Source organism: Cottoperca gobio, chromosome 6 (assembly GCF_900634415.1).
Source record: "Cottoperca gobio chromosome 6, fCotGob3.1, whole genome shotgun sequence".
Lineage (NCBI taxonomy): Eukaryota > Metazoa > Chordata > Actinopteri > Perciformes > Bovichtidae > Cottoperca > Cottoperca gobio.
The window spans coordinates 25,953,080-25,975,076 of NC_041360.1; the positions used below are offsets into that span (position 1 = coordinate 25,953,080).

Consider the following 21,997-nt stretch of genomic DNA (forward strand, 5'->3'; position numbering starts at 1 on the left):
CACACAGCTGTATCTTACAATTAATGTTCAATCACATCATCACGTGTGTGTGTGTGTGTTCGCAAACCTCCCCAAGTTATCCGTATTACAGTGGAAAGTTATAGAGTTTGTCCAAACCCACACACCCCTCTCCTCCGTCTTTAAAATGGTCTGCTCCGCCCTGCTGCCATGTTGGATGTACGCATCTATGGCTGCTGCAGCTGCCGGAGTTTCCGAATGAAAGTTGAGCTTTTATCTGCGAACAGACACACAGCGAGTCCTTAATTTGTTTATTTACCGCAAAACGGAGAAGTTACGTTTCTTTGTTCAGCAGGAGCAAGCCTGGAAACCCCCCCACCCGGTCCTCCTCCTCCGCCCTCCAGCCTGGAGTCGGACTCAGCGGAGATGATCCGGTTGCAGGCCACAGCAACCGGAGCCCGCATGGATTTTGTGCAATAGGTAGTGTTTGCTGAGTCCGTCCGGGGATATCTGCATCGTTTCGGGGGGTTAACTAGAAGAATTAGGAGCCATGAACAGCCACCCGCCCCCCCGCAGGGCTGTTAACGTCGGCTCCATCCTCCTGACCCCGCAGGAGAACGACTGCCTGTTCGGCTACCTGGGGAGGAAATGCGCTGTAAGTTTCCCGTTTGTTTCCCACCTGCAGGTTCACATTGTGTGCAGGTACATGCACCCCCACGTTACAAAGCAACGCATGCATGTTCTCATCTTCTTAACTGATCTGAAGCAGCAGAAAGCTGTGTGGCGTTCAAACCGGGGGGGGGGGGGGTGCTGCAGCGGGATCGGTGACCCTTCACACTCCTTGACGCTTGTACTGTTTTGCACGGACTTATGAGGCTGTTAAAGAAATATGGCGACCCCATCTTTATATGGTTTGTGCATTAGTTTGTGTTGCATGACCTTAGTTTAGATGGGAACCAGATTTAAACCTAAAAGAGTCAAAACTTTATTCCTCTAAATTTGATTAGTTGTTGTTCAAAGTCAAACAGTATCAAATTAACACTTTAATAATATGTAAATATTATTTAGACCCCAATATATATACACGTTATGAATATTCTAGTGCTGCAACTAACTAATTATTTCATTATCAATTAATCTGATGATTCATTGAAACATGTCCATCCCAGTTTCTCTAAATCAAAGGTGAGTTATTCAATTAACTTGTTCTGTTTGTCCGAAACCCAAAGATATTCAGTTTACTATGATGTAAAACAGAAAAGCAGAACATCTTCTTATTTGAGAGCATGAAAAACAGCATGTTCTGCCATTTCTGCAGAATAAATAGCTTTTAGATTAATTGATTATCAAAATAGTTGCAGATTATTTCTGTCAAAATTGACTAATTGTTGCAGCTCTAGGATATATATATATATATATATATATATATATAGATATAGATATAGATATAGATATAGATAGATAGATAGATAGATAGATAGATAGATAGATAGATAGATGGATAGATTAATTGTCAATAAAATTAAGGAATAATAGCGGCAGTCGTATCCTCAATTATAGAAACATTATAAATAATTTCAAGGGTTAATCTACCAATATATTACTGATATTCTGCCCCACATGTTTAAATCTGTAATTAGTGCTGAAACGGTAACATGATTCATTTATTAGTCGAGTTCTGCTGCATTTGTTCTATTTTATAGTAAACAAAGTTTTGTGTGTGTGTGTGTGTGTCCTTTACACTCGTCAGTAGTTTGTGGAACTGCAGGCCCCCCCAGCAGGGCGCCAGGTGGCACCAGACTCGTCGTCGTTGTAACTTTACGTATGTTTTAAGTGGCTGGAGGTTCTCGTAGTGGTGATGGATGAGCAGTGGGTCGACGTCAACAACACAAGAAGTTTCTTTAGGCTTTTTGGAGCAAACTTCGTTGAACAAAATGACATTTGGCAGTTTGACGTGTCCAGATCTTTCTTTCTCGAGCTTGATGTGGATTAAAACTACGAGGTTCCCAAATGTTTCTAAATATATAAGAATGTTGAATTGTTGCGTTGCGTTCCTCTTCATCCAGGATGCTTGTGTGTCTTCTCGACAGGAAGCTGTGAAGTTTCTGTCCTTCACACTTCAACCAACTGTGATGATGGAAGACTCGTTCGCTTCAGATCCACTTCTCTCCGCTACAAACTATAATCAAAGATGTCTTTTAATGTGAAACCAGCGACACTTTCCCCTCCGGCTCGCTGTGCGACACATTTAACATCAGAAAAGTGTCATCGCTGTTGTCGTGGCTCCAGAACCACACAGTGTGAAGCGGCGCCACTGCTCAGTGCACGCTCACGTTCGAGAACCTCATTGTTGCATTAAACATTAACAACCTGTAACAAGTACTGCAGACGGCAGCGTGTTCGTGACGTGATCTCTTAAAACTAAAGCCATTCTTCCACTAAACGTGTGTTTATATTTATATTAGTTTATTTCTTCTGTTTGTTGGTCGCTGTATTAGAAGTCTTGCTTTAAGTCTTTGCTTTTCTTAAAACTAAACGATTGAACAAATAAAAACAACCCTTAAAATGCTTTTTTTAAATGTATCCTTAACAAAATGTGTCTTTAAAGTGGATCCTGCAGGAACACTTCTAGGTGAAGCGTAATTTAACCTGGACTATCACGATCACTAAAGTCGGGATTATAAAGTTGGACAGATGTCCGAGTGAAATCTGAAATCAAATCTTGGACGTTACATTTGGTGTTTAGGGTTCAGCTTTGCAATGTGATGGTGTCAAGATACAAACACATAATTCATAACATGTTTAGATATAAGCTTCCTGAAGATCTGTGGATGCTTTGCTGTCTGTGTTTGTGGAGGGGGGGGGGGGGGTTTATCTGCAGCAGATCACATGAGAAGTTTGGGAAGAACTGGATGATATAGTTTGGGTTTGTGACGGTGTTAAAGTGTTGGGATGTAGAGACGTGTAAACCAACTGTAGCCCACATGTGTTGGTGGTATTTGAAGAGTAAGGAGCCCACCGGCATCTAACTGGATCTACGTGACCTTTGCAGGTTTACGTGTTTAATGTAACTAGCGTTAGCAACACGTTGAGGTGCAGAACTACATGTGTGTTGGTGCTCTTTAAGTTGTATATGAAGGAGACTTTAGCAGGAAAGCTAGCGCGGGTCGGTGTTCAGTAGCTGCTGTTTAGCTCGTTTGCTTTATGCACAATGGTTTGACTCGTACAGATACAGAACAGGGTTCAAAGTCTTCCTGACTGGTCGTTGCACAGTCGGCGTTTAGTCTCTTTAAGATGTTCTCTTGAGTTGACTGTAAGAAAGCGTTGCTGCAGTGTCACAATATCACGTGTTGGTGTAACTATTGATTCCTTATTCGTACTTTACCTTCATCAAATACTTTGTCCTCTCAAAGACGTGCCATGATGTTGGATGTTAGGGCCGGTCAGAAATGCAACTTTACTCTTCTGAGTGCATAAATCAGATCTGCTTTTATGCATATGATGAGTTCTTTGTAATATAAATTGGACTTTTTAAATTGTGATGTATTACAATATGTTGACGTGTAGGTTTCCAATACTCCGACCAAACGGGCTGTTTTTAAAACTCCTCTCGTGGTGACATTGAAAGTGATCTGGTGTTGGAAACCTCCGTTCACGAGACGATCTCACCTTGAGATGAATGTCATGAACCTTTAACTCCATGTGAAATGAGAATTCCTTAAAGTGCATTGAAAACTATTTTAAATTCACACTTCTATTACCGTGAGAGCTTAACAAACCGCGACTGAGAGGACCTTGTGGGGAAATTGGTACGTCATGGTGTCGCTGGTGCTTCGAAGGACACTTTGACACCAGAGGATCTGCTGTGCAGTCATTTGTATTCATGAGCCACAAGGTCAGAACATCATCTCACATCTGCTGTGAGCATGAAGAGAATCTCTTCTGTGGATGCTCATCGAAGTCTCAAAGTCTGATTGTCTGTCGTTGTTCTTGAATGCAGCACGATGTCGGTCAAAGTTCACGCTTCAGCTGCATCTAACGAAAACACAATAAAAGAAACGAGTCACTAAATGTTTTTATGGATTATTAATCTACAGAAGAGAAGAACCTTTACAGTCTAAGACTACAACGAGTGATTATTGTCATCAATTAATCTGGTTTTGATTTGTTTGTTTAGTCTTTAAGAAGTTCTCAAAGTCTTTGAGAGTTTTAAGTCTCAACAGTTTAACATGTTCAGTTTTCAATGATCTAAAACCTGAGAAGCAGGAAGCAGTCGAGGGTTTGTGTGTTTGATGGAAGACGTTTACAACATGAAGTGATCTGACACTTTCAGGACTGATGAATCTTTAGAATGAATATCAGTGATGCAGTTGTCGTCCTTTGGGGTTATCAGCTGCGAGACTGCAAACCTTCACCACGGTGAGAATTTACCGATCCTAAAGAGGCTTTTAACAGCCGATCTTTGACCTTCCCCGTGTGATGCTGAGCCCTGATTTCACGGGGGGAAAGTGTTTCCTGCTGCTCTGCCGACCTGCACTCATAAATCACGGAGGAGGAAACCGGCCCAGTGGCATTTCCTCTTCCCTCCCCCTGCGGCTGGGGTTACTCTCTGCCGCAGAGGATTTAACGCCGTGTGACTTCTGCAGAAACCACAAACCAGAACAGGACGGTCGGGGCGGAGGACGGCAGCGGGACTCTGTTTCCTGTCCCGCAGAAGGGAAGGTTAGACCCAGGAGGAATGTTTGAAACAATCACTGTAACGTTGAAGAGCTGAAGTTCAGGTTCAATCCTGTCGTATGTCTTCCAACACACAGTCAGCGACGTCTGTTGACAAATCAGTCACATGACGAACTGAAGAGCAGACTGAAGACGCAAAGGCTGTGAAACCATCACGTCCAGTCGGTTGGATTTATTTATTTAGCCCACAAATCACGTTTTTCAATACGCACGCACACGCACACACACACTCTCACACACTCACTGTTCCTGGTTTCACCTTTTTGTTTCAATAAAGAGAAATCCGCACACAACCATATTTTGGACAAAAGTGAACTTTGTGTCTGAAATATCTCAACTATTGGATGGATTGTCATGAACATCTGTACAGATGTTAGTCCACCAGTGAAGCTGTAACCACTAGTGGACTGACATCTGTACAGATGTTAGTCCACTAGTGAGGCTGTAACCACTAGTGGACTAACATCTGTACAGATGTCAGTCCACTAGTGGTTACAGATTCTACCGATGATCATCTGTACAGATGTAAGTCCACTAGTGAAGCTGTAACCACTAGTGAAGCTGTAACCACTAGTGGACTAACATCTGTACAGATGTAAGTCCACTAGTGAAGCTGTAACCACTAGTGAACTAACATCTGTACAGATGTAAGTTCACTAGTGAAGCTGTAACCACTAGTGGACTTACATCTGTACAGATGTAAGTTCACTAGTGAAGCTGTAACCACTAGTGAACTAACATCTGTACAGATGTTAGTCCACTAGTGAAGCTGTAACCACTAGTGGACTAACATCTGTACAGATGTAAGTCCACTAGTGAAGCTGTAACCACTAGTGAACTTACATCTGTACAGATGTAAGTTCACTAGTGAAGCTGTAACCACTAGTGGACTTACATCTGTACAGATGTAAGTTCACTAGTGAAGCTGTAACCACTAGTGAAGCTGTAACCACTAGTGGACTGACATCTGTACAGATGTTAGTCCACTAGTGAGGCTGTAACCACTAGTGGACTAACATCTGTACAGATGTCAGTCCACTAGTGAAGCTGTAACCACTAGTGAAGCTGTAACCACTAGTGGACTGACATCTGTACAGATGTTAGTCCACTAGTGAAGCTGTAACCACTAGTGGACTGACATCTGTACAGATGTCAGTCCACTAGTGAAGCTGTAACCACTAGTGGACTGACATCTGTACAGATGTCAGTCCACTAGTGAAGCTGTAACCACTAGTGAAGCTGTAACCACTAGTGGACTGACATCTGTACAGATGTTAGTCCACTAGTGAAGCTGTAACCACTAGTGAAGCTGTAACCACTAGTGGACTGACATCTGTACAGATGTCAGTCCACTAGTGAAGCTGTAACCACTAGTGGACTGACATCTGTACAGATGTTAGTCCACTAGTGAAGCTGTAACCACTAGTGGACTAATAACTGATGCAAGTTGATCCACGGAGAAAATATTCCGATTTTCAGCCTCAAATATGGAGATTTCCTGTGTTGTCATATGACAGTGAATACACAGACATAATCTCACACTTGTTTTGTTCGTTGTGAAGAGATTTGCATGTGCCACTTGTAATCTGATTACAGCTGTACGTCGTCCTTATCGTGACTGTAAGTGTTTTGCATGGTGTTCCTCTTCCTGCTCTGTGACGCAGGAGTATTCCATGTATCTACATTGTCATGATGATGCTCACGTCCTGCTCTTTGTGCTCCGTGTGTTCAGACTCTGTGCTCGTCGGTGGTCCAGGTTTACGGTGCAGACCGGAGCTGCTGCTGGGTGAAGAGATGCTGCGGTGTGGCCTGTCTGGTCAAAGACAACCCTCTGAGATCCTACTACATCAGAGTGTTCGACATCAAGGTGAGTGCAGGAAGACCCTGCGCAGCGTAGTGTTGGGTTTACAGCACACTGTTATAAGTCCAAACATCTCAATGTCAACATTTTGATATTTGTTTAGAACATTTTACTCACAAAACTCCCGAGCCCGTCCCTCCGCCCTCCAGCCTGTCAGTCCGTCTGCAGGGCAGAGCGTTAGACAGGAAGCACATGTGTTGACCTCGCCAGCTTTCCATTTCACATTTCTAGTATTGCAGCGAGCGCCGTCTGCGCCGTGTTCCTCTGGCGTGCTCGCGCTCTGTTCAGCTGCACATTCAGGCTGTGACACGAGGCACCGACGAGCAGTTTGGCCGTTCCACTTTAAAGGTTACTCATTAGCTCATAACACTAATGAGCACTAAAGGATTGTTGCATGAAGCATCAGGAATAGTTTGGAAATGATGGTTATTTACTTTGTGGCAGAAAAATAGATGAGCCTGTCGTGTCTGTCAATCAAATATGAAGCCTGCAATCAATTAGTTTAGCTTAGCTTAGCTTAGCTTAGTTTAGCTTAGCTTAGCTTAGAGCAAAGACTGCACTCTTAAATCAAAGGGATCCTTTTCAAAACATTTCTATTTTACAAAATTAATATTACCCAAAATATTGTGATTAGACTTGTTTCTCCTTCTAAACTTCTAATTATTATTATTATTATTTTATATTATTATTATTATATTATTTTATTATTATAATATTATTTTAATATTATTATTATATATATATATATATATATATATATATATTTTTTTTTTTTATATTATTATTATTATTATTTTTTATATATATTTTTTATATATTATTATTTTATTTTTATATTATTATTATTATTATTATTATTATTATTATTATTATATTATTACTGCTGCTCTGACCATTTCTTTCTGTGTTTTTGCAGGAAGGGAAAACCATGTTTGAGCAGGAACTTTACCACAACTTCTCCATCAGCAGCTCCAGATCTTACTTCATCTCATTTACAGGAGACGTGAGTCAGACACACACACACAGACACACACACACACACACACGAGGAGACCAGTTTTAGAAGTCTTGACACGAGGTGTGCAGACTTGATGATTTTTAAATACTTCTTTATATAAAGAAAGTTCTTCTTCCTCTCAGACGTGTCAGGTCGGTCTGAACTTCGCCAGTGAAGAAGAAGCCAAAAGATTCAGAGCCGCCATCAACGACCTGCTCAACCGACGACAACGCAAGACCGGTACGTTCAGTGTGTCTGTCTCTGCTTCTTCAACCTTCGTGTGTGTGTGTGTGTGTGTGTGTGTGTGTGTGTGTGTGTGGCCTTTCACCCCTGGGTTCAGACTGAAGGACACTTAACACGTCTTCTGCTAACACCTCCGTCCCAAACCGGTCTGTCTGTGAGAAAAGTGAAACAGCTGAAGACTGTAAACATGGAGGACATCCACAGACTCTTTATCTGACATTTCTGACTTTAGGCTGTTTATTAAATTGATGTTGTAGAAAATCGCTTTCACAAAAACAAACTCAGCTAAAGGTGAAGTTTGTTAATTCATCAATTCAAGCTAAATAAAAGACCTGAGTGTCTGCAGGTGAAGATTTGTTTGTCTGAAGGCGCACAGACGTGCACTGAACAGACACAATAGTGAAACATCAGCGTTCTGTGAATGAGTGCACCTCAACCAAACTACAACTTCACTTCTATTGTGTAAGAACTGCCTGTGTACCAGCAGAGGGTTCTTAAAGGGCCAGCGCGCCCTGCTGCAGCCCTGTTGACCAATCACTGAACATTAAAGAAAGATGGAGGACACTAGCAGGCGAAGTGTTTGTCAGGATTCTACCGATGATCATCAAACATCAGCCACATCACATGAGGGCTCGGCTGCAAACATAGTCTGACCGCCATCTTGTCTTTACATGCCGCCGCAGGACTCTCGCCAGCAGCTCGTAAAAGAACTGCATTAAAATCTTTAATACGATACAATAACGTGCAGTCATGAGTTCTGAGGTGAGGACACGAGGTACAGGTTTGGGACGAGTTTCCTTCTTCTCTGCTGCTGCTGTGTGTGTGTGGGTGTGTGTGTGTCTGTGTGTGTGTGTGTGTCTGTGTGTGACATCTCTGCAGTGAGGCTCCTCCGTGGCTTCCCTCCAGCTCTTCTCAGCATGCCGTCTTTTAGAAGTGCACCACTCAAACTGTGAGGATGACTGAGGGTCTTCAGTGTGTGTGGGGGGGGGGCGGGTTGATGAGACACCACTAAGCTTCTTCTTCTCTGCTCTTGTGGACACCGTCCTGAACTCTCCTCTGTCTTGTTGTGGACGACACGAGGCCGCATGTTTCTTCTTCTCCTGTCTCCCTTCAGACCTCCACAGACTCACTAACTGAACTCTCGTCTGCTTCTCGCCTCTTTAAAAAACTCCATCTTCCAACTGATGTTTCATTTTGTTCTGAAACTATAATAGTGTTAATCTTTCTTTTGCAGAGAAGAGAGGTGACCCTAAGAATGGTACGTTAACCTCTTACTGACTCAGACTCTGCGTCAGATGATGCTTTTCTTCTTTCCTTCAATAACGGCCATAAAAACGCCATCATGTATTATTTCCATTTGAAATAGTTGTGACCCTAAAGTAAAGATTGTGTGGAACCTTTTTCCTCCCAATGCTCTTGGCTCTTTAGTTGTTGATCCAGAAGAGCGTACGTGACCTTCGATCACACAGAACAACATTCATGTGGATTCTTGGATGGTGTTTTTAATCTGTTAGAAAAGAATAAATATTAAGAGAGGAAGTAGCAGACTTCCATAGATTCAAACACACCAAGTTATAGAAGTACGATAACTTCGGTGTACACAGATGATCAATAAGTATCATTACTTTGATTAAAGTTCATTATTGTGCAGCTGACTCTGAAGATGTTTAAATCTGCACATGTTGATGCAAAGCTTCCAGTTTCTTCTACCAAAGACTTCTTTCTTCTTCTTCTTCTTATTCAAATGTCTCTTTTTGTTCTCAATGTACAAAACAAACCTTTCATATAAAATAATAAATATCCTTAAAGAGGACTTTCTACAACCATGAAAACAGAGATCAGTCCCATCAGACGTCGTTTTGTGTCGTATCACAAACTTCTAAACGTTGCTTTGTGTATCAAACAGTTTGCACAAAGCAGCTCGTATGAAGAAGAAGCTGATCAGAAGCAGTGCTCCTACAGATCTGTATGATCTTTGCGTGACTGGATGATGAATGGAGCCTGGAGTTTGAGTCGTGGTGTTTCACTGGCGCCGAGCGGAGTCTGCCGCAGGTTAATCTGGTCAGCAGGAAGTCCATCTGTGCCATATGTAGACCACATGGCTTCTGTTGTTGTTGCCTTTAAACCCTGTTGTGATGCGCGTGAGGCCTAATCTGTAATCCCTACAGCTACTGCCGCTGAACATGTTATCGTTCCTCGATGTATGTTTTTAATTTAAAGAACATGAAACGCGGTAACTTTTGAAATGTAGACGCGGCAGGAACAGCGCTGACACGTTGGTCACATTTACTGTGTTTGCAAAGTCTTCTAAAGTGGATGTTTAAACGTTCTCCAACACATGCTCAGTGGATACGGCAGCATCGACGATCTATCCTAGTGGCCAATCGCAGTACTGCAACTAAAGAATTGCCTGCGGCCCGAAGTGTTTCCCCGTAAATCTCTGATGGAGACTTCTGCAAAACTCTTGACAGAACAACTCAAACCACAAAAGGGTCCATTATTATTATTATTATTATTATTATTATTATTATTATTATTATTATTATTATTAATAATATTATTATTATCGATTTTTCTTTTGTGACGTCCCAATTCAAAGCGTATAACGTAGTATTGACAAAGAGTGAGATATGATGCATCCATCGAGCGGGATGGACGGTCTGGTTCCTCTGCGGAGTCTCCGCTTGTTCACCAAATAGGGATTTTGTTTGTGGCTTTTATAAATGCTGCCTGTCGCCCGACGGCCATGTGGCATCATTTACAGCCAGTAGCACACCGAACATGTGAGAAGGAGTTGAGGATCTCTATCAAGATGGTTCAGTCCAAGGACGTCGACGACAGGAAGTAGGACAGTGCTGATGAGATGCAACTGGTGCGGATGTTTTTAACGTTGATCAAATGTTTTATGTTTGCAAAGTTGTACCTCGATCAGCAGCTGTACTCGTTTGACGTGGTCACACGTGGTATGGATCATAGTTGCGTTGTACTTTATTTGGTTGCATTTTACCTTGATTATACATGTGGATCATACTATTTAACTTCAGTCATACATCTCAGTCATTTAAAATGCTTATACAAGTATATACTGATGAGTAAATGCTGCACAGAGCACCTTCATGTCCCTTTTACTGGACATTGATGGAAACATGAAGCACACATGTTGGTACAGTAGGTTTTATAGACTGGTTTATCACTTGGCTCGGCAGAAATGCTGATTCTCTTGACATCAGCGACATCATTTAAAATGATCACAGAAGGTGGAGAAGACCAGTAGTTGTCTTGTGTTCCCCTCACAGCTCTGGACTGCTGTTGATGGAGGTTTGATGTAGAAGGAAGATTTCAAATGGAGAGAATGAGCCGACTTATTAGGAGCATATTCCTGAAATAAGAGGTCAAGAAAGTTCAGCTTCTTTCCCCCGAAGTTTTCCTTTCCACACCAGAACATGGCGGATGTGTTAGATGTGTCCACTCTGGAGGCTATACAAAGCACCACCCTAGCTGTGTTTTTGACACCACCTTGTGGACGTGAGGCTAAAGATTTAATCTGCTTACTGTTGACGTGGTCTAAAGTAAGTGACATGGCAATTTGTCTTGCCAAAATCTGCACAATTTACCAGCCAAATGCAGGTAAAATGTGCAAGTGGAGAGTAGATTTGCTGGTAAAACTGAAACTTCACTGTTTTGCACCCTGACTTGAGAACGTCGGAGCTTCTGAATGTGTTGGGGAGATGTAGAAGTAAAGTGTTCATGATGGTGTTCAGGTTGCAGTAAAGGTCCCAGAGTTTCAATGTAGCTCCTTCGCTGCTGTCTGCATGTTAAACTTTCCGCCCGCTGACTGAACAGGATTAACATAACAAGTGAGTCTTCATGGATTCCTCCCTGATCGTTCTTTCATTGAAGCGGCGATGATTCATTCTGACATTTCAGTTGTGAAACACGTGACTAACAGAGGGACGTTGTTGCTCTGGATTCTCAGTTTGCTCTCCCTCCACTTGTATTGTTCTTGTCCTCATTGTGAGCACATCCATAATAAATACGTCTAGTGAAGAAGCTGCTTATGTTGGTGCTTCAGGGATATTCTACATTGTTGGGGAAGGTTGAGGACTCTCCTCCGACTCTGGTTCCTGATGTGAACTCTTAAATCCAGACACTTCTTCAAATCTGCTGTTCTTTGAACCACCATGCAGCTCACCACCCCGTCCGTCCGGGTCCTCGGGAGGCGAGCCTGTTGGTCCTGGTCCTAGACATCCAGCATTCATGGGGAGTCCGGGGATTTGGACTGGGATTAGCAGTGGATTAGTGGTTTATGTCAAATGCTGCTACGGTTTGTGGAGATTAAGAGGAATTCGAAGACTGAGCGGTTCAGACCGACAGGAGGGGACGGCCGCTCGAACTTTTTACATTTGAGAAGATGGATCATAAAGGCTCAGGGAGAGGATTACTTACACATATTGATGAATGAGTCAGTCGGGGCCATTACTACAGTAAAAACCAGCTTCCCCATCACAGATACAGTATCAGGGTCTTAAATCCTGCATTGATACTTTAGTTTCCTCAACAACAGGCCTTTAGAAGGTGTTAAATAGTCCTACATTTTATATACACAGCTTGTAAATATGTTTTCCAGCCTGCCATGGACAATAACTAGTTTATAAAATGACTCATAATAAACTACAAAAGATTGTGGATTCGACGTAAGGATCAATCTTCAGTTTTGAAGCTCTGCAGACAGGCTGTGTGTCACACTTCTGTGTGTTCTGTGTGTTGCACTACTGCGTGTTACACTACTGCGTGATACACTTCTGCGTGATACACTTCTGTGTGTTCTGTGTGTTGCACTACTGCATGATACACTTCTGCGTGATACACTTCTGTGTGTTCTGTGTGTTGCACTACTGCGTGATACACTTCTGCGTTATACACTTCTGTGTGTTGCACTTCTGTGTGTTCTGTGTGTTGCACTACTGCGTGATACACTTCTGTGTGTTACACTTCTGCGTGTCACACTTCTGTGTGTTCTGTGTGTTACACTTCTGCGTGATACACTTCTGCGTTATACACTTCTGTGTGTTACACTTCTGCGTGATACACTTCTGCGTTATACACTTCTGTGTGTTGCACTTCTGTGTGTTCTGTGTGTTACACTACTGCGTGATACACTTCTGTGTGTCACACTTCTGCGTGATACACTTCTGTGTGTTACACTTCTGCGTGTCACACTTCTGTGTTACACTTCTGTGTGTTCTGTGTGTTACACTACTGCGTGATACACTTCTGTGTGTCACACTTCTGTGTGTTCTGTGTGTTACACTACTGCGTGATACACTTCTGTGTGTTACACTTCTGCGTGTCACTACTTCTGTGTGTCACACTTCTGTGTGTTACACTTCTGCGTGTTACACTTCTGTGAGTTACACTTCTGCGTTATACACTTCTGTGTGTCACACTTCTGTGTGTCACACTTCTGTGTGTTCTGTGTGTTACACTACTGCGTGATACACTTCTGTGTGTCACACTTCTGTGTGTCACACTTCTGCGTGTTGCACTTCTGTGAGTTACACTTCTGCGTTATACACTTCCCGCGTGTTGCACTACTGCGTGTTGCTTTGTGTGTCTTGTTCATTTAATGCTGTCCATGTTTTTAATCGTGACCAGCCAGATGACTGTTAGCTTTAAGCTAACTGTGGTACATCAGATGGTAACGATCTAAAACTGTAACAAATGAATAAATCAATTGAGGATTTCTGTAAAAACTGACTGAAACATCAACAGCACTATTGAACATCTTGGGTTTTTAATAGTTTTTATTAGTTAAATTCCTACTAGTATTTATTATAACTCTGCAGAAACCCAGAATAGTAAACATGCTGGTGATTTTAGATTTTGTGGAGGTAAAACATGTAAAGTTCGTCCCGAGGGTGGTGCTCGGGAGAAGGTCTTAGGATTGTTAAAATCTAAAAGGTTCATCCTCTGAGGAGTGTGAGAAATGAACATTTTAGATTTCCTGCCTGATTCACTGTTTTGGTGAAGGACTGATGAATTGTAAGCCAGACACTGAGTCCTGCAGAGAACAACTGTTTGGCTCTTCTGCTGCACGAAGGAAGAGATTTGATTCCTCACCCTGAATGGGATCAGGACATTTTAATATGAGCATTCCTCTGTGTGCAGGTCCAGCGCTGCACATTGCCACGGTGGACATCAAGAACCCGGAGATCAACAATGTGCGGTTCCACAACTCCCACAGCCACCAGCAGCCGTACCACCTCAACAACATGCTGAGCCACAGCGGGCTCCACAGGAAGGACAAGAAGTCCAAAGGAGGAAAGAAGAAGAAGCTGACCAAGGCCGACATCGGCACGCCCAGCAACTTCCAGTGAGTCGCGCTCGTCTGCAAATGTTTTGTCTTGTCCAGAACCCAAAGGTCAGTTTGTAATTCTAATAAAGGGAGAAAAGCAGAACATTCGAACACTTTGAGTGGTCGCAAAGATCGGAGAAGTTTACGTAGGCAACACTATTTATTCTAATGTGCGATCACTGTGTTTAATTTGACGTGATTCCACATCTTGTAGCCGTTATTGATTTTAAGAAAATAAAAATCTTTGTAGTCCAATTTGTCCTCGTCTCTCAGTAGACAATAACAGTGAAGTGTGTGTGTGTGTGTGTGTGTGTGTGTGTGTGTGTGTGTGTGTGTGTGTGTGTGTGTGTGTGTGTGTGTGTGTGTGTGTGTGTGTGTGTGTGTGTGTGTGTGTGTGTGTGTGTGTGTGTGTGTGTGTGTGTGTGCTTCATGACAACAGTAAACATGTTGCACAGAGGTCTGAGAGCGCTCAATGACCACACTGTCTCTGACTGATGTCACTCTTACTGGTGTGTCTGAGTTTGTGTGTGTGGGCTCACTTTGTAGCATGTGCACATGGTCGCCAACGTGCACATGCTAAACATTCTTTTGTATATTTATGCGTGTGATCTCACCACATATCTACATATCTGTCCCGTCTTCTTCAGGCACATCGGTCACGTGGGCTGGGATCCAAACACGGGTTTTGATGTGAGTACTCCCTTCATACACACACACACACACACACACACACACACACCCAGAAACACAATAGTGACCTGTGTGGCGGCTGCATGATGAAATCACACAATAGGCTCTTTTTGCTTCCTGCTCATATTCAAAAACATGTCGCTGCGTCTCAGAAGCTGCAAACAGACAGAATGTTCCAGAGAACCAGGATGTAGTGATGAGTAATGACTCATCACTACACTGAAGGAATTCTACTTTTAAATACAAATATCTTCTTCTTCTTCTTCTTCTGCTTCTTCTTCTCTGCTGCTGCTGCTGCTGCTTCTTCTTCTGCTGCTTCTTCTTCTGCTGCTTCTTCTTCTGCTGCTTCTTCTGCTGCTGCTTCTTCTGCTGCTTCTGCTGCTTCTGCTTCTTCTTCTGCTTCTTCTTCTGCTGCTTCTTCTTCTGCTGCTTCTTCTTCTTCTGCTTCTTCTTCTGCTGCTGCTGCTTCTGCTGCTGCTGCTGCTTCTTCTGCTGCTGCTGCTGCTTCTTCTTCTTCTTCTGCTGCTTCTTCTTCTTCTGCTTCTTCTTCTGCTTCTTCTGCTGCTGCTTCTTCTTCTGCTTCTTCTTCTTCTGCTGCTTCTTCTTCTTCTGCTGCTTCTTCTTCTTCTGCTGCTTCTTCTTCTGCTTCTTTTTTCTTTCAAAAATTGTGGGACTGAAAACAAAAGCTGCAATGTGTAAAGACAACGTACAGTAGTTCTGTGTGTGTTGACTTCAGTGCATCAAACACTTTGCACAACTCTTCTCGAGTCCATCAGGAGTTATTTCCCCAAATGTTTTCGACTGTCTCGGCTTCATCAGACTGCAGTCTGACGCCGTTTCTCAGAAACTCTCAGCAGGACGCACTGGAGACGAGTTCTGTCACGTGTTCTGATTTGAAAGAAACAAGATGGTCTTAAATATTTGTACTTTATTACCTCGTGTACAAACGTGTAAAATGACACGCAGGGTTCCATAACAACAAACTTTAACATCACATAGATGTGGTTTTGTGTTCTGGAGCAGAAGTGCCTTTTAGGGTCGGGCCCTGCTGAATCTTTGATAAAATGTAATCCAATAAATATGCAGAAATGTGATTCTGAAGTTGCACATTGGACCATTATTGGTTTCTGCGCTGCCTCTTGTGACGAACATCTCGTGCAGATCCTTCAGTTTTATCACAATAAAACACATTAAATAAAAACGCACTCAAACATCAGCCTGCAAATAAATAAAAACAGCCAGTTCACAAACCTGTACAGTCGTGCACACGTGTGCACGTCTGTACAGGTTCGACGTTCAAACACGTTGTGCATTTGTTTGTAAACAAATGAGTGAAATCTGTAAACGACAGGCGGCTCTGCAGCGTGACGGAGGTGTGAATGTTTCCCTCGGGGAGGTGTGAATGTTTCCCTCAGGGAGGTGTGAATGTTTCCCTCGGGGAGGTGTGAATGTTTCCCTCGGGGAGGTGTGCAGAGCTGCAGAGTTAACGTTTGGTTTGATGGAAAGCAGCTGAGTCAGGTCTGTAATTCACCTGTTGGCCACCAGGGGTCACACTGACACTGTGACTGACGGCTGAGTTCATCTTCACTGCAGAGGAAGAACAATGTCACTCATTTCTCAGTGAACACGCCTCATGTGTAGTGAGGTGTGAGTGTTTCTGAGTGAAGGATCCAAAAACCAGCAAATCTGCACATTTATTTTGCTTCCAAAACAATATAACGGTCAGAAAACCCCCAAAAATCAGATAAAACAAGGTTTACATATAACATATAACAAATAATAAATGAGCAAAAATATTATAAGAAAGAAGAAACGTTGAGGTGTTTCAAATACAATCGAAGAGTCTGGAGTCAAGAGGAAACCTTTTCAAGAGCATCGAGAACCTAGGGAGGTGAATACTACTGCGTGTGTGTGTGTGTGAGTGTGTGTGTGTGTGTGTGTTTAAAATGTTGTCGATGTTGCAGCTGAACAACCTGGATCCTGAACTCAAGAATCTGTTCGACATGTGCGGCATCTCTGAGGCTCAGCTGAAGGACCGAGAGACGTCCAAGGTCATCTACGACTTCATCGAGAAGAAGGGAGGCGTGGAGGCCGTGAAGAACGAGCTGAGGAGGCAGGGTGAGGACACACACACACACACACACACACACACACACACACACACACACACACACACACACTCACTCAGAGGTGCCTCTGATGTGATCTGACTGCAGGTTTTGTTCTCTGGTGTTGTGGAACGTCTTCCACACGTCTGAGTTTCTGTCACAATGATCTATTCACTTGACTTGGAGGTTTAAAAATGGCTGCCTGTTAAACAACACTGTGGTCAAGTGATGCAGAAGATGCAGAGGACGTCCGCTAAGAGTCCCGCCTACATTCACAGGATGCTGTCTGCAGTGAGACGTTCTCTCTCTGATGGATGTTTGTAAAGCCAGCGACTGCATTTAGCAGGATTCTGATTCATAATGCTGAAAATATGTTTCACCTGGAACACTTTGTTTTTGCCAGAATTAAAAAGTCTTTAAACACTTTTGAATAATATGTTTAGACGTAAAGCTTTGGTTCTCTTACAGTGAAATAAATATGAACACAACTTCTTTTTATGAGCTGGTTTAAAATCCTGTATTTTCTATCGCAGTATATTTTTGCAGATGAAACGATATTCTGTCAAATCTTTTGATCCATCGTGACAGACTCTTCTTCTGCATGTTTTATTCATGTGGACCTGGTGCTGGTTTGAAAGTGTAGCGTGATCGGAATCTGAATGTAGGAGGATGAAAGTGTCACTGCTGGGATGAGGACTGTTGTTCCACAGAAGAGGTTCTACTTTATTGTTTACTTTAGAGCTGCCACTTCACTTTACTTTATTTATTGTTAGTGTTTTCTATTGGATGTCAGAAAGTAGGATTATTATATTATTATTATTATTATTATTATTATTATTATTATTATTATTATAATAATTATAATAATAATTATTATAATTATTATTATTATTATTATTATAATAATTATTATAATTATTATTATTATAATAATTATAATAATAATAATAATAAAACCCTTAAATATGTAGGGTCGTGTGTGTGTGTTGTGTGTGTGTGTGTGTGTGTGTGATGTCATCACCAGGTGTGTGTGATGTCATCTTTAGGTGTATTGATACAACCTCTCTTATCTCCCCCCGCAGCCCCCCCTCCGCCTCCTTCCCGTGGCGGCCCCCCTCCTCCTCCTCCGCCCCCGCACAACTCGGCTCCACCCCCTCCTCCTCCCCCGTCCAGAGGGGGGCGGGGAGCCCCTCCTCCCCCTCCTCCGTCCAGAGCCCCCGCCTCAGCTCCTCCCCCTCCGCCTCCCTCCAGACCTGGATCTCTGGGTGCCCCGCCTCCTCCACCTCCTCCCACCAGAGGAGGTCACCAGCCCCCTCATCCTCCCCACCACCATCACCACCACCACCACCAGCCTCCCCCACCTCCGCCCTCCCCGCACTCCTCCATCTCCCTACAAGCCCCGCCCCTCCCACCTCCCCCATTGACCCAGCAGTCACCAGTTGGCGGTGGCGGCTCCGCCCCTGCCCAACCCCCTCCGCCTCCTCCTCCACCTCCCCCTCCCGGCCCCCCTCCCCCTCCGGAGCTGGACGGTGTCGGTGGAGGCGGAGACTCTCCTCACTCGCCGAGTGGGAAGACGGCGCTGCTGGACCAGATCAGAGGAGGAACTCAGTTGAAGAAGGTGGAGCAGAACAACCGAGCGCCGGCGTCCGGCGTGGGACGGGACGCCCTGCTGGACCAGATCCGACACGGAATCCAGCTCAAGACCGTAAGACGACGTCTGATGCAGTTTCTGTCAAACATCCCACTTCTGTCTGTCATCAGACGGCGTGCGCGTATCTTCGAGTCAGCATGCAAACATCTGAACGTCCATAAATCCACTTCACACAACAAACACTCCTGATCACATTCAGACGTTTTCTTTATTTGTACATTCATGTAGTTCTGCAGCTCCACACACACACACACACACACACACACACACACACACACACACACACACACACACACACACACACACACACACACACACATGCTTCCAGTGCAACAGCTCATGTGACATGACTCTTCATGGCACACTGATTATAGGCGTAATAAACCACAAGCACAATTGGAAATTGCACATTTAGAATCTGAAATCTGACTGCAGACGAACTGTAAACTATAATATTCCTCACTTTATCAATAAAGAGGCTCCTGGTCTGCAGAGTCTTTAATAAACTGTTTGTGGATTGTACCCGTGACAGTTGTTTGTGTCTCCAGGTGCCCGATCAGCCAGAGTCCGGACCAATAACATCGTCGACTCCCAACGCCGGCATCGTCGGCGCCCTCATGGAAGTGATGCAGAAGAGGAGCAAAGCCATCCATTCCTCCGGTAAGTGACGCGCTGCGTGACCGGAGAGCTTCTCCCAACATGCAGATACTTAAAGGAGCGTCTGAAGACGGATGTTACTGTAAATATAAAGCTACGGCCAGCAGCTGGTTAGCTTAGCTTAGCACAATGAATGGAGACGGGGGGGAACGGATAGCATGGCGCCGTCTATAGTTGGATAATCCACCTTCTACCATTTTTAAAGTGAATTAATTAACATGTTTATGTGTTTTATTTAATCCAGAAACCAAAGTGTAAAAACAACAAATCACAGCATTTAACTCGACAGTTTACCCTTAAAACTGCTAATAGCCACGCTAGCAGTTTCCAGTCTTAAGCTAGCTGCTAGCTTAGCAAAATATGCTAAATGAAAGAAAGTGCTTTTCCTGAAACATCTCACTTAAACTCTTCTTCTTGTGGCTTCTGATCGGAGTTTCTCTTTAAATATGTTTTTCTCTCCCCAGACGAAGACGAGGATGACGACGAAGACGAGGACTTCGAAGACGACGACGAGTGGGACGACTAGTGAAGATTTCTCGGTCCCCCCCCCCTGCACCTACCGCTGACACTAAAATATCTTCTAAAAGATCTTCCAGCATCGACTCAAACTGTAAAGTAAATGTTGTAAGAATTGGCTGTATATTTATTTTTGCTTTTTTTTACGATTATTCTAATTAATCTGTGCAATACCTCATCTGTTAAATCTGTCCGTCACATCCTCATCGTTGAAGACGCTTTCCGCGGGACGTCCCGTCGTTAGAAAGCACAGCATGACATCAGCACAAAGTGGAGACGCAGCGTCATCATCAGAATATAAAACACGCGTCGGGACTCTTCTCGAGCTCCTTGGGAAATATTTGTTGTTTTCATTTCTTCGTGTTTTCATTCCTCGTCACAGAAACTGAAAAGGGAGACGTACGTGCGACCAAACAGGCAGGATCCTCTTTGTGTTCTCAGCCGTCGCTTTAAATGCGAGATAACACTATTTTCTTACCGTGCTTCTTTTCGTACCTCCGAGTTTCCTAATAAATTGTAGTTTAATCGTGTTATTTTTTCATAAATCCTTTTGACCAAAATGCGTCGGCTCAGTCGCCTCGTGTGGATTTCCAACGTTTTGTTTTTTTATGAAGTTTAAAGCTGTTTATTTGCACACAGTTTATATGATAGTTTGTGTTATTCAGGTGTGTTTGTCGAGTAATCTTTATTTAGTTTCAAGCAGGTGACGTGACGATGGACATTCTTAAGAGCTAAAGGTTTTGTGATATCGTGACCTTTTTAAATGGGACTACAAACATGGCTGACTACAAACATGGCTGACGATGTTTCACTCTCTTTGGCTTGATACAAAAACATGTCCACACACATTAACTCGCGCGCACACACACACACACACACACACTGTGGCATTTGTGAAATGATGGAAGTTTGGTTCTTGTCGTCTGGTTGGTTGTTTTTGTTGTGACATCATTCCGTTATTTCCTGCGGGAGGAAACGTCAACGCTCTGGTCGGTATTTCAAATATCACGTCATGCAAAAGAAAACACTAAAAGATAAATATAGTTCATCCTCTTCCGTCCTTCGGTTTACAAAGTATAATTTTATGCAATGCGACTGTAAATGCAGAATAATTAAAGAAAAAAAAAGCAAATAATAATGAACCAAATGTGGCATCTGCAAGAAATAACCGACGCTCGTTTTAACTGTTCGTGTTCAGAGTTTTTACCGTCCTCCAGCGAGGCTTAATGCTGCATCGAGAAGCCGGGATACTGACAGTGAACCTGTGAAAAGGGTTGGGGGGGTGAGAATACTAAATTGTATACTTAAATAAATGTTAATATTTACAGAGAAACTCGTGTCTTGGTCTTTTGTGGTTCTGCTTCTGTAATCTGAGATTAGCATCGTTAGCTGCTAGCTGCACCATCTCCAGGATGAGAGCTGTGTGGAGTCAATCGCTCTGCTCTGAACAACCTTCATGGTCCTCAGAGGATCAGAAATAATCACTTTGACTTCCTGCAGCGCCACCGTGACGTTCTGTGTGAAAGGTGTCGATGACGGAGGCCAAATGTGATCCGGCCCGCACATTAAGACGTGTTCTCATTATACTTTGGGCTCGTCTCGTTCTAGTTGAAGAAGAATTGATGAACTTGCTTCAAAGAAAAGATGTCGGGTGTTTAAAAATAGTCTATGTGGCAAAATAACATGAACATTGATGCATCGTATTTAGGCCTGTGGAACCTTCTCATTATTAATAATAAACGTCCCACAGCTAAACCTATATGCAGCTCTGGAAAAGATTAAGAGACCAGTGCAAAACCATCAGTTTCTGTGTTTGAGTAAAATAAACATTTTGTTTTAATTCTTTAAACTACCGACAGCATTTCTCCCAAATATAAATAATGTCAATTATCTTATTTTTTTTGCAGAAAACTGGTCAAAATGACAAAAGAGCTCAAATAATGCAAATAAAATAAGTTAATATTAATTTAAAAACAGTTTTATGACCAAATTCCTGCAGAACTCAAGACATCCCATCGGGCTCAGCTGTACTGCGTTTAGTGTTCATTTGCTAATGTTAGCATGCTCATAAGATACTCTGATGGTGCACACTGTTAGCTAAACATCAGTGTGTTGGAGGCATGTTAGCATTCTGACGTTAGCATTTAGCTCGAGGCTTCTGACAGACTTCTTTCCTCAAATTTGTATTATTAGTGTCCCGTCTCTGCAGCACGCAAGAAGACAA

The 21,997-nt window shown here is 43.0% G+C and overlaps 1 protein-coding gene across 2 annotated transcripts; it reads left to right on the top strand.

The window, feature by feature from the left end:
• Window positions 1-21: 21 nt before the first annotated feature.
• On the top strand, window positions 22-21,106 carry wasla (WASP like actin nucleation promoting factor a). Of its 2 annotated transcripts, XM_029433074.1 has the most exons (11): window positions 25-613; window positions 6,428-6,562; window positions 7,473-7,559; window positions 7,697-7,793; window positions 9,031-9,054; window positions 13,965-14,169; window positions 14,799-14,841; window positions 16,806-16,959; window positions 18,032-18,654; window positions 19,149-19,260; window positions 19,722-21,106. In XM_029433074.1, exons 1-11 carry the CDS (start codon window positions 509-511, stop codon window positions 19,781-19,783), a joined length of 1,647 nt encoding a protein of 548 aa, XP_029288934.1. In that variant the 5' UTR covers window positions 25-508; the 3' UTR covers window positions 19,784-21,106. The 2 variants fall into 2 exon arrangements, with proteins under 2 accessions (XP_029288935.1, XP_029288934.1); XM_029433075.1 differs by lacking the exon at window positions 9,031-9,054 and having other exon boundaries at window positions 22-613.
• The last annotated feature ends 891 nt before the right edge of the window (window positions 21,107-21,997 follow it).

Coding starts and splice junctions, on each gene's coding strand:
- wasla (XM_029433074.1), top strand. CDS start 509: ATGAACAGCCACCCGCCCCCCCGCAGGGCTGTTAACGTCGGCTCCATC. Junction 16,960..18,031: donor GAACGAGCTGAGGAGGCAGG/GTGAGGACACAC, acceptor CTCCCCCCGCAG/CCCCCCCTCCGCCTCCTTCC. Junction 18,655..19,148: donor ACGGAATCCAGCTCAAGACC/GTAAGACGACGT, acceptor TTGTGTCTCCAG/GTGCCCGATCAGCCAGAGTC.